This window comes from Molothrus aeneus, chromosome 2 (assembly GCF_037042795.1).
Source record: "Molothrus aeneus isolate 106 chromosome 2, BPBGC_Maene_1.0, whole genome shotgun sequence".
In the NCBI taxonomy this organism is placed as follows: domain Eukaryota; kingdom Metazoa; phylum Chordata; class Aves; order Passeriformes; family Icteridae; genus Molothrus; species Molothrus aeneus.
In genome coordinates, this window is record NC_089647.1 from 37,538,261 (window position 1) to 37,560,035 (window position 21,775).

General features: G+C 37.7%; 1 protein-coding gene across 2 annotated transcripts; it reads right to left on the minus strand.

Moving 5' to 3' along the window:
• Positions 1-1,647: 1,647 nt before the first annotated feature.
• On the minus strand, positions 1,648-21,767 carry MRE11 (MRE11 homolog, double strand break repair nuclease). 2 transcript variants are annotated; one of them, XM_066544710.1, is made up of 19 exons: positions 21,559-21,767; positions 20,926-21,058; positions 18,451-18,611; positions 17,757-17,844; positions 16,723-16,864; positions 15,144-15,258; positions 13,949-14,134; positions 13,312-13,483; positions 12,522-12,602; positions 11,853-11,979; positions 10,001-10,101; positions 8,668-8,841; positions 7,432-7,494; positions 6,232-6,448; positions 5,169-5,252; positions 4,123-4,178; positions 3,591-3,661; positions 3,133-3,211; positions 1,648-2,018 (listed from the first exon to the last, which is right to left on the minus strand). In XM_066544710.1, exons 1-19 carry the CDS (start codon positions 21,576-21,578, stop codon positions 1,974-1,976), a joined length of 2,115 nt encoding a protein of 704 aa, XP_066400807.1. In that variant the 5' UTR covers positions 21,579-21,767; the 3' UTR covers positions 1,648-1,973. The 2 variants fall into 2 exon arrangements, with proteins under 2 accessions (XP_066400807.1, XP_066400808.1); XM_066544711.1 differs by lacking the exon at positions 21,559-21,767 and having other exon boundaries at positions 18,451-18,592; positions 20,926-21,030.
• Between the last annotated feature and the right edge of the window lie 8 nt (positions 21,768-21,775).

Here is a 21,775-nt window from a genome sequence, read left to right on the forward strand (position 1 = left end):
CCTTGATCTAATTCTTAATTTCTAGCAGGGCACCCTTGCATATGTAGCTAGAGCTGCCATTGCCTTTGAAGATGAGGTTCATCCAGGAGAGCAGGGTATCTTCTCACCTCCTAAGCCAGGCTGCTGCAGGATGTGAATCTTCCCCCCTCAGTCAGCTCAAGCCCACCCTCCTCTGAGCTGCATTCTGTGTCTTGTGATCCAGAGGAGGTGGTCCAGCCACTCTGGACAGGCACACCCAAAATACTCACAAAGGGTCATGGAAAAGCCCAGTGGAAGCTCTGTGTCAGGTGTCTTCCCATGTTGCTGGTGTGCCTTTCTCTGCTTCACAACACCTTTCTGATTTAGTTTTGTATTTAAAACATGCTCCAGTATGAGCTGTTTAAGCAGCTCACCTATGTTTGGTTGTTACTAGAGAACAGGCTATAACAGATTTGGCAGCTCATATGTGTTCCTGCCAACTTCACCCTTGCTCAACAATCCCCAGCACTCCAACAGTAAAACAGGCAGCTGCACAGAAATGTCAGGATTTGGCATGCTGAATGTGGCTTTTATAAAAGGTACCTGAGAGATTATGCCATTTCTAAAGTGAAAAATAATGTTTGAAATAAAGCTATATGGATGGATCATGAATTCAGTTAATAACAAAGTCATCAAAAATACCTTTGCAAGAATACTCTTAACAAAATTATAACAAATTAGAAAACAGGCCTGGTGGGAATAAAAGATTATAAGAAGAATATAAAAAAAGTCAGCTAGACATGCCAAAAAGTTTGGAAGTATTCAAAAAGAGGAATAATGCCTTTTTTTCTTTTTAAATACACAGCATAGTTTGCTTTTCCCCCTGCTCCTGGGAACAATCTTTCACTACCATGAATCTTTCACTTTAATGAATTTTTGAGCTTTGCTGAATTTTTGAGCTTTTCTGGGGCAAGGGAATTGAAATTACATGGGTGAGAAGTGATTTTTTTAAAAACTATCCAGTGTGACCACTGAGAAATCATGTTGGTCTTCAGAGCATCTTGCCCCCTTGTATAACCAATCACATTAATGTTTAAGACAAGCACCTCTTTACAGTACAGTCTTTCTGCACACTCCAGTTACATGTTTTCCCCTGAAGTGAAGGCTGGTATCTTTATCTTCCATGGATAAAACACAAAGCATCTTCCACAGACAAAACACAAAGACACTGTGAATTTGACAGCTGACTGAAAAAAAAAAAAAACAGTGAAAAGGGAGAAAGAGCCTTTGATATGGTTCCTATTATTCATACACATTCAGCTAAAATATTTTCCTAAGATGTGTATAACATCTTAATAACTTTATAATGTATAATATAAGAATATATTTAATTATATATAATAACTTTAATAATAACTTTATAATGTATAATAACTTAATAATGTTTAATAACTGCAATACTGGGTTTAAGTTCTCTTGGTAAAGTTGAAATCATTAAGACATTTTATAGCTTCAATACTGAAAACTTCATCCTTGTGTCCAACTATGACTCTGAATTCAGAGTTTTCAACTGTATCCATAGCAGATTGCAGGTAAGTACAAGTTCCACTGTACTGAGACTGTGTCCATATTCATACCTGCAGACTACTATAAATTTACTTTTCTGCAAAATTCAAACCAGAGATGGAGTTTTATAGAAAAGATATAACTGTCATTTTTATTATCATCTCAAAAAGAAAACAGAGTTTCAGAGCTTTAGAAAGAACTTGCACTTTCAGGCAGTGCTTTAGAATATGAGCCCTTCTAGCCTACTGCATCAAGCAATGTAACAGACATTACACCAAATTTGGTGCTGCTGAAAGAAACCAACAAACCCAAACCAAACCATTTCACAGAAGTGAAAATGGAAGGCAAGCCATCATTTACAGGGAAATATCACATAGACAAAGTTTTGCAAACTGCTTTCCATTTTCTTCACAAACTTCCACAGTCTCTCTTGCACGGTGAGTTGGAAATCACTTAGTTCTTCTTGACGTTGCAGGGCTCATGAACGGATCATCCTGCAGTTTCCAAAGAGACACACATTACTAAAATTAGCAGGTGTTCCCAGTCATAAAAAAGCAAAGTCACCTTTAGATTAAACTAGAAAGCTTGGCCATACTATTCCATGTTTTCTGACAGACCTGTTTTTGTTGGTTTTGATATGAAAGAGGTCATTTATTAACTTAGAAGTCAGTGTCACATGTTTGCAGAGAATAGAAGCTTATGTCAATATGACCAGAACAGCTACTTTGAAATAAGGTACAATCTATATTTCAGTTGTAAATGAGAAGCACGTACCTCAGTTAAATTATGTCTATATATACATTGCATATCATAGTTTACTAATATTTGTATGAACTAAAAATACTGTTTATTTTTGCATATTCAAGCAAACATGTAGGTTTTTATTCCAGGTACAAGAAGAGATAGCACAGTGGGGAGAAGAGACAAGAATGTAGTATTTTCTCTGAAATGGCCACCACCTGACACTGACATTAAGGAATGGATTCTGAGCATGCATGACAGACAGTGAAAACAAACTGCACAGTGCTTGACAGAATAGAATGTCTTCTATTCAGTGCAAAACTGTGTAAAAAGTTCTACTTGTTTAATTATGGAAGAAACCATTTCCTAGCAGTTCAAAGATACACTGTAAGAACAGACATATTAGACTTGAAGACAAGTGTTTTAAATTTTTTAAGAAGTGTACTTAGATAATTTGCAGTAATAATATGCCCTGAAAACTGCCGTTTCTAAATGCAAAAAAAAAATCTTCCTTTTTACAAGAATAAAATATATAACTAAATGAAAGGATATAGCTAAGCACCAGAAGAGATTGCAATTACTTTCTCTCCCAGGCAATTCCAGGTCAACATTTCAGTAAAGACAATTCACTGATTACAAATTGAAGGGAAAAAGGATCAGGTATTTTTCTGAGGTATTTTTCTAGCCTTAATTTTGGTAATTATGCAGTTAGTCTAATCAAAGTTGGTTGCAAGAATCTAGCCCTGTTAGTGAAAAAAAATAATAAATTCAATTTCACTCTGAAATGCTTTATTCAAATAGCTGTAAAACAGTGAGCTACAGAAACTTACATGAAATAAAACTAAAAAAGAGTACTATATACCATACCTCATCTGACTCATAATCAACTCCTCTAGATGCTTGGCTTTGTGAACCTCTTCTACTAAGTGAAGATGTAGCTGGCAACCTTGAAACATACAAAGAGAAAAAAAATGGCATCAGCATGTTCTCAAGTTACCAGACATTCCAATAACTTCCCTTTTGACTTAAGAGTTGGACCACCAATACACGAAGTAAAAATAAACAGGCATAACAATAAGTAGAACAATACAAATTCTTAAAATAACATCTTCATACTAAAGCTCTGATCGAGTTTATCTCAATCAGTAATATAATTTTTTCTGTTACAGAAAGATAATCCATATTAGCAAGTAAAAATTTATATAAACTCTCTAAGCAGTGTTATGACTTTCCTAAAATTCTGGTAGTCAATCAGACCCTTCGACTCTGCCAATTGCTAGCCAAAAATAAGGCACACATTACATTCATAAAGCAAACATACTGACCTTTGATTTATTTTGGAAGAGGAAGGAACAAAAGAAGTATCTTCTGGATCAGAATCAACATCTATAATATCCTGGAAAAAAGATGTATAAAGTTTTTCCACAGAATTTCTCCTTACAGAGAGAGTGCACAATGTGTCAGCACTACAGCACAGAACCTCTGTTTTTTTTCCAACTATACATCTATTTAGTTAGAATAATATACCCTTGAGAGGGCTCCAGGCTAGAACTGCACAAATTAGCAAATACAGCACAAGTTTATTCTTCACATCTTTGACCTAGCACAACCCACCAAAACACTCATGTATAGACACCTTGTATCTTAAGCTATGGCCACAAATAAAACACAGCTTTTCTCACACAAATACCATAACAAAAAAAGGATACAAAAGGTCTACAGATTAACATGTAGAAACTTAATGCTGGAACTGATAGTTTGGGAACATCCGCTGATTTAGGCTAATGCTCTGACTGTGTATTTATTTTTCAAATCAACAGTAAAAGCACAACTTCACTCATACAACAAGGTGCTTACCTCAGAGTAAGAGTGGAACGAATTTGAAGAGTGGTCTGTTTTGGAAGACCTAAAGACTGGAATAAAACATATGCAATACTTTTAAAACGCTCACACAATTAAATACAAATAACATTATACACTTCTTCTTATTTAACATCTGCCTAGCACGCATTTCCATGCAAAAACCCCTGTAAAACAAACAAACCAACCCAAAACATAAATTAAGTCTGTCAGCCCAGGGATATAACCCTCTGTGCAGCTGCAGGTGCTTCCCAGTCTGGCTGAAAAACCATCAGTAACGCTGGTTAAGAGGATGCAAAAAACACTACTGTGACTGAAATTCCGGTATATCTAACAGGCTAATTATGAACACCTCTGCTAAAATTCATTTCTCTGAAATATTTCATTTGCTAGCCAATTTACAATTAAGGTAATTTGCTGAATAATTTAAAATTCAGTCTGCCTTGGTGTATTTTGTGAGGGGTTTATGTGTAGTAGTGAGCAGTATTTTTTTCTTTAATTCTCTGATGACCTATGCTGTTTCCTCAGTGCCTTTCCTCCACAGCAAGGAACAGCTACTCTCACATATGTAGGTGGCTTAAAGATTAGGTTTTCTTCTCTAGTAAAAACTGGTATTTCCAAAACTCACTACAATGTAAGGCTACATGGATCTGCATTAAAGCTTACTAACTTGTAAACATCAGTCAAATATAACTTTTTATCCCCTGAAGAAAATTCTGCCTAAAATATTAAGACACATTCTTTCTATGCTTATTCCTTAAGAAAATGCATTATGTAATATGTTTCCTATGTGCAGTTCTAGCCAGAAGTTCCTAACACATTCCATTTTACCCCATGACAGAAGCATATCACTAAGTTTTTTCCTTTTCTTTTTTCCTTCTCTCATCACTGTTAATTATTATATTTCATTACTGTTGAAAGAATCTCTCACAGCTGAAACGGACTAATAGAATAAAAGGCAATTAAAGCACTTCATCATTAAACAAACACCTTCACTACAATTTGAGAGAGAGGATTAGAGTAAAGATAGATCACAGGCCTACCATCCAGGATAGACATATTTTTGCCAGGAACAGATACAGACTTGGAGGATCTGCTGCCAGAAGCTGACTCTTGGCTAGTGGTTCCTGTAGATATAACAAACAAAATGTAAATCTGTTCAGCAGGTTTTTTTTTACCTCTCTAGTCTATTATTACTGAGTGGGAAGTCACTTTAAAAAAATCGACAATCCTCTTTACTCCTCACTTTCTCCTTGAATTAAAGCCCTCCCTACATGCAGAAGAACTGCTCTGGGTCAACTGTTCAAAGGTCCCCAGACACAACCTCTCAACACAGAGGGCTCTACTCTGATGGGATCACAACAGTAGTGGAGCACAGGCTCAAAGAACTGGTTTAAAAGCACTAAGCAAATCAGACCCAAGATGACAGCCTTCGTTTGAACTCAACCCACTCAGACATTTGGGCATACTACTGAGACAACTCAAAGGAGTCATTTATTTACATACATACATACATATATATATATATATGTATATGTATATGTATATATACACAGTGAAAGTGCAACTGTAAAGGAAGTACCACTGCAAAGTGTACAATCACACTCAGTCCAGGAGCTATTTAACTCTTTTTGCTTAAGAAATACTCCCCCTATTTTCAGTCACTAGAAACATTAAAGTCTCTTGGAAATTACATTAGGATAGATGATTAGTAAAGAGATGTACCTCCTCTTTACACTGATCCATTAGAAAAGAGATGTGCCTCCTCTTTATGCTGATCAAATGCATTATCTTTAGCAGTAACAAAGGTCTATCCATGCACTTCATTGTACATTTCTTCCCAATAATGCATCTTTTAGGAGTATACTATGTTTCCACAGCAGGGAAGCATGATATTTTTCTTTTAATCACAGTGAAAAAGTCCCAACTTAAGCCTTGTAAGGCAGTCAATTTTATGTAGTAGGATACCCCAAGTATTTAAGAAGAGTTTTCTTCCAGTAGTTCTTAAGCAGCAAATTTCCACTTGATGGAAGCATCAGAAGAGAGTCAACTTTTAAATAAAAAAAGTCAGGAACTGCAGTACAAAGACTGCAAAGTTTTTCTTACCTCTTCCTCTTCGAGATGAACCTCTTGCTGTTGAATTTTGTCCTCTTGCACCTCTTGCCCTACCTCTTGCCCGACCCCTTCCTCGGCTCAGTGTTGAAGAAAGGCCATCACTTGGATTGCTAGTGCCCATCCTCTCCATATCCATGGAATCTTCATCACTGGAGGCTGCAACCAGAGCTTCACCCTCAGATCGGTGGGCTCTGGCTCTGATCATTGCCTGAAAAGGAAAAATAATTACAGGAAAAAGAATCTTAAATCATGAAACACACCATTGTTAAATCCTAGTTATGTACAATAAATCTATACCGTAACTATAAATAAAAATGTGTAATTCTAAACCAGTGAGACTTAGAAGACACAAATCCAGTGTTATGGAAGATGAGGACATCTGTGAAAATACTTAATTAGATGTGTACATATAAAGCAGTTATCTAGGATTGCTAACAGAGTGGAGCTCATTAATGTGACACGTTGTTGGTGAAGTCTGGTGAGCAGCTCAGGTCATCCTGTGTCAGCTCCATGTGTCTGCTCAGAGAATGCACCCTATGGGCTCCACTGACTTGAACTCTATTGATGACAGTGGGTGCTTAAGACAGGTGTTCATCAGGTGATGATATCCCAGACTAGAAGAACTGAATCTCACCCCAGGTGTCCTTTATCTCAAGATTCCATTCCAGTCTCACATAACTTGCAAAGACAAAGGAGAACCCAGGCTAACAGAGGTTGGCAGTTTTCTTTGGAAATACATATGCAATCGAAGTATGAATGTAGGAAATTTAAGATTGCTGATAAGGACACAGTACCTAAAGGTTTATCAATATTCCCCATTTGTTCCTGTAATACCACTCAATATATTCCATCCACATGTCCACTGGTAATGAGATCACAAAGAGCTTAAGCTGAAAGGTCTTTTAAAGTCACCTGCCTGGTCTAACCTCCATTAAAAGCAAGAAATAATGAACAATCAGATTCACAAATTTGTACAAAAAAAGAGACCTCAAAAGCCAAATTGAGCAGTAGCTTAGGTACATATTATCCTAACAAAGATTTAAAACAGGCTTACTAAGCCTTAAAGGCAGACAGGCACATTTTGTCCAGGACAATGCTGAAGTACTGCTGAAGAATTGTTAAATGACTGGATTTATATGCAGAAGTCACCACTCCATTTTTCAGCTTATGTTCAAAACTCAGAGTAATTACCTCACGAACTTCCTTATCTTCTTCTTCAGTATTCTTTTTTCTACTCTCCCTGAATTTTCGCACCTGAATAAAAATACAGTTCCTGTCAAAATAATTCATGGCATACAACAATCAAACACAGTAAGTGTGAAGCTTTAATCACTGAATCATTAAGTCAAGCTCATGTGAGAAGTGGAGAGTCCAAGAATAACTGAACAGTTTGTTTAGGGCTGTCCTATGGTTTAAGAATCTCACATTCTGTTAATAACATGGTGGGCAAGGAAGAAAGCCTGGCACATGATGAAGGAGATACTATGTTTAAGAAGAGAATAGTAATTTTGACAATAAGGGACACTGAAATATGAATAACTGGGAAAAGAGGTAGAGATGAAGAAGGAAGACAGAAAACAACTATTATGAGAAGAGACAATGCTGCAGTACATGTACAACTAAGGAAGCTCAACTTGACAAATATGGAAAAAGATATGAGGCATGATAGAAAGAAGACATTAGTTCTAAGGACAAACAACAACAGAAAATACACCCTGAAGTGTCACAGAAAGCCTGCAGGCACTGATTGTTTATTGTCTCTTTCAACCCCTCATAAATTAAAGCAATCAGTAAGAAAACATGTACATGTAGCCCTCCTTCCCCACCAAATTATTCTTTAAACAGTGCACAGATAAGCTGCAGAACAATTACTTCTACAGTGTTGAATATTACAGCTGAATACATGGGCTCATGTGGAAGCTCAACTGGTTGACAAAAATGTCTTTCAAGGGTTGCTCAGAACACATAAATCAGGTCTGTCTTTGGGATACCCTGAGCTGCAAGCAGTTAGAAGCAAGCAGAGCACCTGAAGGATAAATTTCCTTTTCGCTTGTCCTGTTCTTGTACTCTTCCCTAAACCAATACAAAAGAGCTACAAAGAGATTATACCTGCCATCTTTCTCACAGCAGTAGTAAATATGTAGTTCTACATGTATTAGACAGATTTTTTTCTGTGAACATGTGTACATGTTCCATTTTCAGTATAAGTTTTGAAATCATGTATTTGAAACTTCCTCATAAATTAATTATTCATTTATTAATTGCAGAAAATGACTACAGGCAAGTGTTGCCTCTGCTTTACAATTGAGGCAACACTTGCCTCAAGCAGATGCTCCACACACAGGCAATTCTATTAAACCGTGTTTGAGCAGTGATTTTTCTACTGTCTTGACCTCTCTTGGGGAATCAACGTTAACAGAACATTACCTCCTCATCTATTTTTTCTTCCACTGCATCAGTGCGACGCTCCTTGAGAAACCTTTGCGTTTTTTCTAGCTGAAATTTCACCAGCTCTTCTATGGCATCTTTTTCCTCTTTGTCCACAAACTCTTGCACTGCTTCTCCCATTCCTCTTTCGGTTAGAAGTGAAAGCTGTACTTTCTTTAGAATTGGAGAAAATAATTTGTTAAGAAGCATCTGCCATTAGAGAAAGCAAGCAATATTCCAGCTGTTTCAGATAAATGTTACGTTAAGTTGGTTGCAAAAACAGTAATGTGCACTGCTTATTTAAATCAGAGAAAAGCACAGCAATAAGCAAATATTATGTCTCATAAACCAGTTACAACTCTCTTGCTACTAGCATGTCACATTAACTTGACAGAGTATTTTTCAAACTAGTCAAAGCAAAAGGCTTTATGGACAGTAAAGAAACCGCAATGCTAGTAATATCTAAAATAAAATCTTCCAGGAAATAATGCTGCCCAGAAGAATAAACTTCCTAACTATTATACAATAAAATGCTTAAATAAAATTAGTATAACAAAGGAACACGATTTATGCTGTCCTAATACTGACACCTAGCATGTGTCTAAGGTTAGGCAGGATGACGTCATTTGAAGGATCTTTACCTCAAGAATTCTTGCTCTAAAGACTTTCTACAACTGAAATAGCTTCTGCAAGTTATGTTTGATCAACTACATCAAGCATTTGTGCACCTGGCTCACTGATTTTTTTTTATCTCATAGATGTTACTCCACTGGTGCTGGGAAAGGGAAATATACTATATTTAACAACAGGGTGGGAAGGAAGCAAATTATCACGGGTCTCTCTTCCTTCTCCCTGCTCTGCTTTAAATAAAATGTGGATGTGCACTACATCTGAGGAGACAAGCACACTGCAAAGTAACAAGTGACTCTAAGTCAGCTGGTAATAGTAAATCCTACAGTCTCACACTGGTTCTAGAGTAAATTAAGGCAGCTCTTCCCTCACATGCTGCCTGAGATTCTCCTCCTGTACTTGAGTACATGACACACAGTACAGGGCACACACTGCAAGTTCACACAAAGAACTATCATGCTCTCAAACCAGTGTGTGTTCGCACACCTACACAACCTATACACAGCAATTACTTGCTAATCTAAAACACACACTTCATGTGTCATCTGAAACACACACACAGTGTTTTGGGAAATAAATTCATTTCTCGGTGAATGTCAGTCTTTTCAGGGCACACTACTTCCATTAAGAAAGAAGAAAAAAAAAAGGTGATAAAAATATCATATGACATTAAAAAGGAAAATTATAAAAGGTAGAAATATACCTTTTCTGCTGTCTGGAAATACTGCTTTACAAGGTCTTCCACCCTCAGTGTTGTTCCCTCAGCAGGTCTGCTAACCAATTTTCCAAAATTAAGATCAATGTCTAGAATAGAAAAGCACAGTGGCATCATCTAGATTTACAGCTTTTAATTATTCCCATCCCACTGAACCATGCCACTGACAGTAGCAGGAAAAAAGGTTAATGCAAGTCTCCTAAGAAGACTTGTGGTCCCTTTTATATGTAAAGCTTTTTGCTCTTTTTAGAGTCTATTCATTGGAAACACAGAGAAACATAATAATTGTGCAGACAACTCCATGTCTAGCAGATATAAAGAGTTCCAACTAACATATATCTGGAATTATATATTGAACACTATGCTCTGAAGGTTATTATAATTGAACTCTAGAAGGTCACAAATAGAAGAAAATCATAGGAGTCATCAAAGCACTAAAGTTTTTTATAAGTAATCCATTTACTAGAAAAGGGATTCTCCTCTACAGCACGCTGGCTGATTTTCAATAGAAAATTCTCATAGCTCATCCCCCCCTTCTCAGGCAGCAAGGTAGGAATGGCAGAAGGATGACAGGGATAATCAAACTAGGTTAGCACATACCACACAAATAATATAAAGTGACTATAGATAGATTTAGACTATAGACTGAATTCCTGCAGTTTTAACATCCCCTGTGGTGAACCACAATGTGCACATGTAATGAAAACACTGAGTGCTTCCTTAGCCACTTCCCTTGCATAAGAGGCTGTCTAATAAAGCAACACAAAGGCCATGGCAGTACTCTTATATTCCCTTCCTGAAGCTGACATGTCCATTAAGTAGGAAAAGTAAATTAGTGAAACATGGTGGCAGATGTGGTAGCTACTGTGTATTCTGAAAATGTTAATGTGATTATACAACTTAAAAAAAGGAAACCAAAGAAAAATAAACCAAGACAAATACAGTATAATTTTAAAAACACCTCACTAAAAGCAGTTTTTATGCATGAAATGGTGCTTTGAACTTCATAGAACTGACAGTATTCATAAAAACTGTCACTGGAACTGGACAATGCACTTGCAATGTACTAATGCAAATTAGAAAGAGTTTTTTAGCACATTATGTTCCTGTACGAGCGGAATCTTCATTAGCAACTATTACAAATCCAGTAATTGAACAACATCTATTAACCGTTTATAAAAATTCTAGGAAACAGTGAGAAATGCTGCAATAGTAACAGCTATTATTGGTTTTGCACTAACCTGGAAGAGACAAGCCAAGAGCACGTCATACACAAAATTAATTAGGGCAAACAAAATGCTATCTTACATTTGGACCTTTTTAAAAAAATATATCAACAGCTCTTAAGCCCACACCCTTCATTACTATTTTAGGTATGAACAAATTAACTACTACAAAATAAAATTAAAATATAAAGGGAAAAAGCACTATACCCATTTCTTTTCCTTCAGAGTGTTCAAACCAAATCATCTTATTCTAAGAAGCCTCGGAAGTGAGCTACTTAATGCCTTTCATGGTAATTCCCACAGAACTATAGAGTAACTCAGTCTGGCATGGGGCTATATGTACTACCATAAATAACTCAATAAGGTCTGAGGCCAAAGGAGAATGAAACTGTTTATGAATAACTGTCAGAAGACACTGTGCTAAATATCAGAATTTTGGACAAACCCAGAAATAAAAAAGAAATAGTTGTGCAATATATACTCTTAAATAAGACAACGCATCTTTACTCCTCCTGTAAGACATTAGACACCAAACCTTTGCAAGTGCTGGGCAACAAAATACAGAGAGATGAATGCAAACAAAAGCAGCCAATGATTCCTTCTTTCATAATCACCTTTTTTCTCTTTCTGTTCACGATGCCTGAAAAAGTGTATGATGTCTTTTGGGTTAGCCACCCGATGCATGTACTTCTGGCTGAAACGATGGACACTGAACGGTTCAAAGCCACCTGCATAATCAACCTAAGTGAGGAAAGGACAAATGTACATATGAAACAAAAAGAAGTGTAGAAGCCACTCAATTCAAAACAGATTTGTTATGCTTCTAAGGAAAAAAATTAATAGTAAGAAATAAGTCAACCTAAAATTAATGCCTTACTATGCAGAATAGTTAACAGCTAATAATAACATTAACAGAATAGCTAATAACAGCTCATTTTTATAACTTGTTCTTAATTTGTTTCACTTACTAGGCTTCACAACAGTTTCCAATTGGGTTGGGAAAGCACACAGGATAATATGACTTATAAAAATTCACAGTAAATAGCCACTTTTGATGCCCTTACTCAGAATAGCAGTGAAGTACATTTATGACCAATCCTATCCATTAACTTAGAGTACTGGTTACACAGGTAAACAGAAGTATGGTAGGTGATTTATATTTGCCTGTACACAGCAAAAAAATGTATATACATTATGTGTTTACACAAAAAGCATGACTTTGCTTTGAAACTTTTCACAGTGACCTTTAAAAACAAAGCAAACCAAGCTGAACAATTTCTTACTCTTAATCTTATGATAGGCTTCTCTGGCTGGCGGGGATTTCCCAAGCGTTCTCTTTCTGCAGTGTCCAACATCAATTCCACCTGTGAAGGAGAATTATAAATTCAGTTCTACTTTGTTCTCCTACAGATGCCTGAACGATTCAAGTATAACTTTAAATACACCCAGTTGCAAGGGGAGCAATCAAAATAAATCATTTTAGAATGTGCTCTTGTTCCTGAACACAGATGTACCAAAATGCAGTCAAAAGCCATTAGAATGACTGAGAAAAACATGACAAAGAAGGGCTTATCCTTCAGATATAGTGTAGTCCAGAAGTATCTACACCACTGATCTTTCATATTTTATAGCTACTATGCTTTGCTAAATTTCTAGTTCCAGGGAAAAGCAGAAAGAGCCATATAAACCTAAGAACTAAGCAATTAATAAACTTGCTTAGTTACTTCTGCCTCTTCAGACTGCCTGGTTGAGCTCTCAGGGTTTAGGTCAATGTATTTTTGCTGGTTCCAAAGAGCACATCCAACACTGCCCCACTCTTAGGGGCAAGCTTTTGTACAAAAATCATATGGACACCTAAAAAGCAGTTCAGCCTACTTTAATAGCTCATCCCAATCAAGGAATCTGGAAGCCAAGGCTGCAGAGTGAATGTCACGGAATTAGCTTCCTATGGAAACTGTCTAAGTTTGTTTTAATATGGGGCACAAGATTTCTCATCTTCCAGTCTCAAAACCAGTCACACATCCCATCCCCTGTCCATACAATTATCCATAAACTGTTGTCATCAGAAGTTACCTTTTCCATGCAGAATGCCTGTATTGCCTGAGTAACATTAGGATTGTCAGGATGAAAAAGATCTGGATGATCAGCTAGAACAATGTCCTCTATATGGAAAGTTCGCACTGTCTCTAGAGCAATCTTCTCCATTTTCATTTTTTTCCCTTTAACATGCAGCAAACCAATGTGTCTAGAGGGAGAAAGGTAACTTACTAGAAGATAAACTTACAAGAACTATGGTATAAAGATTTGTTTTCAAATTCATGTTTACTTTTCAGGGACAAAATTTCAAAAGCTACAGAGAGATCTGTACTTCAGGGTTGGCCCTGCAAAACTTCCACTTTATTATGCTTAGATTGTGCTTATTCCATATACAAGCATCTGCACTCAGTTCCTTGTATTCCAATTTATCAGTGTGTAACTCCGCTTAGCTAAGTTCCATTTGCTTTAAATGTTAGATTAAATTGTGTGCAAAGCAGAAGCTATACCAGGTACTCATTCCATCTACTTTGCTTATTATGTCACACTCTGAAGCTAATCCATACAGTAATACAAGTCTTTTCATACTGTATTCAAGTACTTTTCTGCTCTCAACAGAACACCTGAGACATGTAAGACAAGGGATGAACAAGAACAAAAAGAAAAGCTCACGCACTTCTTCACGGCTTCTCCAGGGGACAGAGATGTCACCACTGAACTGCCTGGCTGAGAAACATAGAAACGTTGCTGTTCATTTTGGAATGGAGCTATTTTGCACTCATGTTCATGACCCCACACAACAAGATTAATAAAGTCATCTAAAAACTGCTCTGGAATGTAGTTGGTAGCTCCATGTTTGCTCCTGTTCAAGAAAAGAGAAGAATAATGGATAGGCAAGGGGACAGTGAAGGAGGAGAAAAACATCAGTGTGATTTAAAATTATACAGGCACTCCAGCAATAATATCAGACATACATGTCAGCTCTTCTCCACATTTACTCCTTACACAGTTGTTTAGTGTTTGGTTAAACAATAGGGCAACTTGCATAGCTCACTTTTTTTGCATAGCTCACTGTTTTCTGCTCCCTCCTTTTACTTGGATCTCCCTTTTCTTCTTATTTGGCTTGTAAGACTTTTGGATTTTTTTCTATATGAATGCTTTTATAGCATCTCATAGCAAACAGGTTTGGTTGTTTTTAGTTTTTAAATGCTGGGGGAAAACCAACTGAATTAAACAGACATGGGACATGCCATCCCCAATCCCTTTCTGGAAGACAAGTCAGGTGGGGAGTGAGTTCTTTCAGCCTACACAACATAAATCAGTACACAGGGTAATATGAGCTCTATTTGTTTATGTCTGCCTCACCATTATTTGAGCATGAGGATTGCCCTCTTCTTCAGGAAAAATCAGAAGAAAGTATTTGGAAAAGAACTCTGCCTGTTTCTACTACCACTGCTGGGAGAAGCCTGTAGGCAGATAGAACATGTTACCAGTCTGTCAAGCACAGCAGTGCAAGGGACTTGCTGAACTATGGCTCAAACAAGGATAGAAAATACAACATGAAGTTTGGTCTTCTCCCAGCTCTAACAAGCAGATATATGCACATAACACTACAAACACTCCTCTGCCTCTGACTATAAAAGTATGGGAAGAGATCTCCCAACTCCTCTAACTCATTTATTTCAAACTTTTTCCTTTATAACTCTTCTCCAAAAAGAGCTGTAAAATAATGTTTTCTGTTGTAAAAATCTTAAGAAACCAGCTACTCACAAGAAGCATGAAATAACACAGCTGGCTTGCTCACCTATTCTTTTCCAGACAGTTTAATGTAGTAACACAGTAAATTGCTGCAATTCATTCAGTACTGTTACCTATTTTGATGAATCACAAACAAGTTAAACCAACTATCTTCATCCTCCTTTGGTCTCAGCATGGTTACTTGCTTATTGACAAACATACGATACAATCTCTCATCTGGAATTGCTCCTGAAGTGGACAAACAAACAAACAAAAATAAATTTGTGTGGTAAACAAGTCTGTATTTCATAGCATTTTTACTAGAAACTCTATTAAAAAAAGCATGAGGAACAAAAATATAGCAGCCTTCCAGTACCCAAAGTGGGCTTACAAGAAAGCTGGAGAGGGACTTTTCAGAAGGGAAAGCATGATAGGACCGGGGAATGGCTTTAAACTGAAGGAGGACAAATTTAGGTTGGATATTACTATGAAGTTCTTTACTGTAAGGGTAATGAGGCACTGGAACAGCTTGCCCAAGAGAGTTATGCATGCCCCATCCCTGGAAGTCACTGATTATTTCCTTGATGTTTTTAACTAGGAAAAAAGAAACCCCAAACTATCCTTAGCCAGGCTCATGATAGACATCAACAAATTCTATGTGGAGTGTCCATATTTTGTATAAGAACAAATGCTTTCTGAATCAGAGAAAGTCAAAAAGGTAAAAATAATTCTGGCACAAACACAAAGAAACATGCCATGAATATCTTCATGCAGCAACACTGGTACTTTAGAAAGTTATTGCATTTCCCAGTATCAACTTTCATACTGAAAACTCTTATGTTTTGATATTAGAACGTTCCACTAACTACTAATCTTTCAAACATCTTAACTACTAACCTTTCAAACATCTAGCATCTCAAGTATCTAATTTCAAGTATCTCATTAAACACACAAAATCATGGCCAACTAGGACTTAATTTAGAGCTATAAAAATTGCTTGGAATTAGCTATTTAAGCACTCATGACTGGACAAAAAATAAGGGTGGAAAAATAAGACCTTAATAGTTAACTTCTCTACACAGAGAGCAGTCAAAAATAACCATTCTAAGGATGAAGTGAGGGTAGAGAGGAATTCAGTAGAGAAAATACAAAGGAACAAACCTGGAGCTGAAAACATATCACAGAATTACTTTAAAGTATGAAACTCTTAAGTTTCTTTAAGGTAACTGAGATTACCCATGGCCAATGCTACTTATGAACCACTTCAGACAGAGACATAAGACATTAGATTTCTGCTCAGACGGCTTATGTTTTTAAATATAACCAAATTGTCATATACACATTGGGTGTTTAAGTTTTGCTTAAGTAGGATGAAATAAACTTAATACACAACAGAGAGAATTTAAGAGTGATTGCTCTGACTTGATACACCAGCACTATGGTTAACTGAAGCAGGGTTCATTTATCACCAATAAAAGCACAAAAATTAAATTTAGGAAGATTTATCTAAATGAGCAAAAAAAACCCCCCCGCCAGCTAGTGACACAAAGCAGGAGGAAAATCTGACATTGTCACAGAATATGCTTTAACTTAGAATCGCATATACCGTCATGTTCGTTGCAGCCTTATACATTTGTTCCAATTTTATTTATACCTATTAAATTTCAGTAATACACGAATAGTCAAGTCACAGTCTGGCAGACAAATACTCACCCAAGCCATACAGAGCAATTTTTGTTCTACCTTTACGCAATAAAATGGGACTAATATCTATTTTCTCCACAGAAGTTGAACGCCCAAAGTGATTCAGCAGTCCTGCACAGCTTAATATATCCAATGCACACAGTGAATCTGCCTACAACAAATATTAAAAAACAAATACAGAATTTGAATAGAACATTAAGTGTTTAATGTCTAAATAAAAGTCTCAAAAGAGAGAATATCTTTCCTTAAGTAACTTCTGAAGTTGAAATGTCCCATAACAAATATTAAGGGTTTTCCTAATACTCTAGAGTACAAAAGCAAATCCCTTTTCCTTACAAGTCATAATTCATTTGAACAATATGAAACTGAACATTAAATCATTCAGAAAAACAAAATCACAAAAAACCACTCAAACCAGCCAGTCTCCAAACTTCTACAAAAATTATCTGGTTAAGGTAACTACCTTATAGTAAGTTCAAAGTTAAACTGCTGCTAAAACACTCATCTCTGTGATACACTGCTATTTGATATAAAATGCAAAATTATTAATTTAATACATGCATTTTAATGCTTTCTAAACCATTTCTTAATTACTTTGAGTAGCTTATTTTTAAGCTACCATTTCACAATTATCAGATTATCCTCCTTGAAAATAAATGATGCATATCAATCACATATGCACAAATCAAAATAGTAAAATTCTACTTTTTTAGGAAAGAAGCTTTCAGTCTCTACAGATGGAATGTTTTAGAAACTTTCTGAAAGGCTGCTACTTCTAGGCATGAAAAGTGATTCTGTTCTCAATGACAGAAACCTACATACATTAAGAAATTAGCACAGTTCATATGGATCTCTTAACTTATTTCCATTTGCTTTTAAATGTCACACTTACTCTTAACTTGCTGTCACTTATTAAGGTAATTCCTAAGGATGCACAAAATATTTACACACAGCGTGGAGCAACTGACTAAAAGTAGCATGGTCTCCCAGAACTGTATTTCTATATCTTTGTAATGCAACAGTACAATTATGATAAGAATTACCCCTGTGGGATCATCATGATTGCCATGAATACTAAAAACTGGAATAGAAATGTTGAGATTTTCATCCTGATAATTCACCCAAGGAAACCTAAACAAAAAGAGGAAAAGAAGTTAAACTGTATCTGCAAATTCGTGTACGATTCTCAATATTCTCTTCAAATTGACTTCATCACAAATAGATGTGGTAGAACTCAGAAAGAAGTGATTATGAATAAGCCAAAGCTTAAACTTAAGCATAAGAAGATTCTTACTCATGGTCTGGAATGGCACTTTCTATGGGGAATAGGGTAGCAAAAGAAATCTCTTTTTTTTGAGAACAAGCCATGAAAAGATTTGTACAAAAAATTGTGTAGTACTAGTGGATTGGGCTGTGCAACCTTTGCTTAAACACAAGGAACTCTTCTGATTTTACCAAAACAACTCATGTGAATTGGATTACTTGTACTGTACTTGCAAAATGGAAACTGTACATTACATAAATATATCAAGACTCATAGCACATTCAGAGGTTTCTCAAAATATTGTACACATTTCTTTACAGACTTAGATGACAGGTGAAGTTATCCTGTGAACTGTCCCACACAGGCCTAAAAATTCCAGGTTCCAGTCATGGAGGATTTAAAATAAAAATCACAACACACTCACCCAATACACAACCCAAGCCTTACATGATAATTTACAGTAACATACTTACTTGCTGTAATGAAAATTAACTGCCTGATCACTCAAAATTTCAAACTGAACAGGACGATCACCCATGCAGTATTTTCTTAGTGACTCCAAACAAGAGTGTACTGTTTTTCTGGAGGGTTTGTTGTCATGAAAAAGATCCCCACCTAATAAAACAAAGTCCACCTGTATGTAACAAAAAGCTTTATTATTTTAATACAACATTTTGTATTACCTTGAAAGACTTCTAAGCAAATTGTTTAAATTATTTCTTCTAGGGAGTTCCACATACTTGCTCAAATATGAGAAAATATACTTCTAGGTAAAAAGAGTTAGTTGTAAGAGGAAACAATATTTAATTTCCTTATTAAAAAAAACCCTAATTAAATTATTAATTAAAACAAAATCAACCCCAAAAAGACTCATTTATGAAGAGCCATAGGAGAAAACAACTGATAGTGGTAAAAAAAGGATTAGTCTACTTTTGTAATAAGGGTCTCCAAATTGGCTCCTGAACATTTTTTGACAGGCATGAAAAGCTACATTATTTTCTCACTGCTGCACTAGTGCAAAGAAACCAGTTGCTATCACCACATTATTTTGAGAAGGTGCTAGCTGCAGTTTCTGCATATACTTCATATATTTACCTTTTGGTAAAGCATTAGGAAAAAACCTTATCAAAATTACAAAGAATCTGACTGATGAACATCCAGTCCTTAAAAATGGAATCACAGAATTTTTTAGGTTAGAACTCCAAGATCATCAAGCCCAGGTGTTAACCCAGCACAGCTGAGTCCAACATGAAACCATGTACCCAAGTGCCACATCCATACATCTTTTAAATACCTTCCAGAGCATCCTGTTCCAGTGCTTGACAACCTTTTCAGGGAAGAAATCTTTCCTAATATGCAGTCTAAATCTCTTCTGGTGCACCTTCTGGCCACTTGCTCTAGTCCTGTTGCTTGGGAGAAGAGACCAACTCCCACCTGGCTACACCCTCCTTTCAAGCAGTTGTAGAGTTCAATAAGGTCTCCTCTGAACCTCCTCTTCTCCAAGCTAAACACCCCCAGCTCCCTCAGCTGTTCCTCACCTGACTTGTGCTCCAGACTCTTCCCCAGCTCCGTGTCCCTTCTCTGGACATGCTCCAGCCCCTCTATGTCCTTCTTGTAGTGAGGGGCCCAGAACTGGACACAGGATTTGAGCTGTGGCCTCACCAGTGCTGAGTACAGAGGGACAATCCCTGCCCTGGTCCTGCTGGCCACACCATTGCTGATCCAGGCCAGGATGTCATTGGCCTTCTTGGCCACCTGGCACATGCTGGACCATATTCGGCCTTCTGTTCCCATCAGAAGCATGTCTCCTACAACAACCCACCCTTTTTCTTCATGGAAGGAGTTCTGATATTGGGCACAGGCAACAACCTCAGCAACACCTCTCTGCTAGATGAACCACTGTCCTTGTTCAGTTCCTCTTGCAGAGCTTCACACCTGTTATGTCAGGGCACATGGGGCTGTGGGGCAGTCACAGAGGAGATGCACCTGGGCAGGAACTTGCTGCCATTGCCCCTTTCCCTTAATTCAGTGAGTTCATCCAGAGGGAGTGAGGATAGGGAATCCCCTGGATCATGTGTCCTGCCTCCCTATCAGGCCTGCCCTAACGAAAGTAGACTGTGATTCCAGGAGCCTCTCTCTCTCATACACACTCCCTGATACTCCTCAACCAGAGCTGTGTTTGGACTGGGACTTCTGTCTGGGCAGCTCTGTCAGCCATGGTGGATGCAGAGAAAGGCCATGGCTTTCTGGCAGATAGATACCACTGCTCCCTGGTAGAGCTGGCAGGGCTCAAGTGCAGTTCCTGCACAAAAAGTTGTGACAGATCTGTTTGCCATTCTGGAAGTGCTTCAGCTTGCTGCCATTCCCCAGGAGCTTCTTTTACAGGTGTGGGGTGGGGTCTTGGCTGCCACTGCTCCTGACTCCACCCAGGTCCCATCAGCCGCTGCGGGCCCCTGGTGGCTCTCGGCTCCTCCGACATTGTCCCAGTTCAGGAAGTCCCTCTGTCCACCCCACTACAGAATTCTGCTGCCGATTGTGCAGGAACCGGAGCTGCTCAGCACCAGAACTGCTTACTTCAGCGACTCAGCACTGCATGACACTTCAAACGCTTCTAACAAATCTCTACTGGTTTGTCAGAAGAATGTATATCACTACTCTCACTCTCCTCAATTATTTTTCCCCCTCGCAGTGACAAACCCTCTCTAGATACCACTGAAACCCAAAACCACTGCTAATGCAACCAAAGTCATGATTCAGAAAGAATGCTCTCACAAAGAATCAGGCCTTCCTTTTACTAAATCAGAAATGAAACTGAATGCAACAAATGGTTTAAACATTTGATTTGGTATTACTAGAGACTGCACCAGGACTAAGCTTTACAGCTTCTGGCAGATTGGACCATATTTTTAACAGCCTCAGCTCTTCCTTCTCCAAAATGTAGCACTTACTTCATTTTTTTGAGCGTGGTCCAGAATTTCGTTAAAAGTTACATATGTATCATTTCCACGCACTGGATCCTTCTCCAAATAGCCGAGATGAATATCAGTAGCAACGAGTATTTTAAAGGTATCTTCATCATCCCTGAATAAGACAGGAAAACTAGTGTCAGAGAGCAATACACATAGGGAATTTCTACACAGCCTTTACTAAGGTAAGCTTATCTGTCCAAAGTCATGAAACAAGATTTGCCATAAAACTCTACCAAGTATCAGTCCTGTAAGAATCTCAAAATACTTCACTACTTGTACTGCAAACAGCACATCGCCAAAACAGCCAGTTGGAAGATTTGTTTATCCCAGTAATTCTGCTCCAGTAAAGGGATGCAAGCACCCCTCTGAAGTATCTAATTAAAAACTAAAGAACCCTTTGTATGTTTCTTGCTTTTAAAAATACTTGTGGAAAGTCTAATTCTCTCTTTGCACTGGAAATCTACACGTGCATGAAGGCAAGCACGGTGATCATAAGGACGAGAGGGAAACACAGCTGATGATCCCGGCTCTCCTTAACTCGTCCTAGACACATAAAACACTTGCTGCCTGGCGTGTCGGGACTGCAGGGAGCTGCAGACAACGGGGGCTTACTGTGAGTTGATGGCGCTCATCCTGGCGCTAAGTTCCCCACGGGAAGGCTCTGGCACAGCGCTGCCGGCTCAGGGAGTCACTTTCTCTCCTCACAGGCGCTACGTGAAGCACAAGAGACCTAACCAGGCGCTGGGCCAGGGGGCACAGTGAGGTGCGATCACTGCGCCATCACTGCCGCCGCTCCATCTCCCGCGCCCGCCGCGGCTCGGGCCGAGCA

Excerpts from the sequence above, each read along its gene's own strand:
- MRE11 (XM_066544710.1), bottom strand. The coding sequence starts at position 21,578 with ATGAGCGCCATCAACTCACA. Across the intron at positions 21,059-21,558 it reads ATGAGCGCCATCAACTCACA|GGATGATGAAGATACCTTTA; the intron begins GTAAGCCCCCGT and ends TGTCTTATTCAG. Across the intron at positions 6,449-7,431 it reads AAGATAAGGAAGTTCGTGAG|GCAATGATCAGAGCCAGAGC; the intron begins GTAATTACTCTG and ends TTTCCTTTTCAG.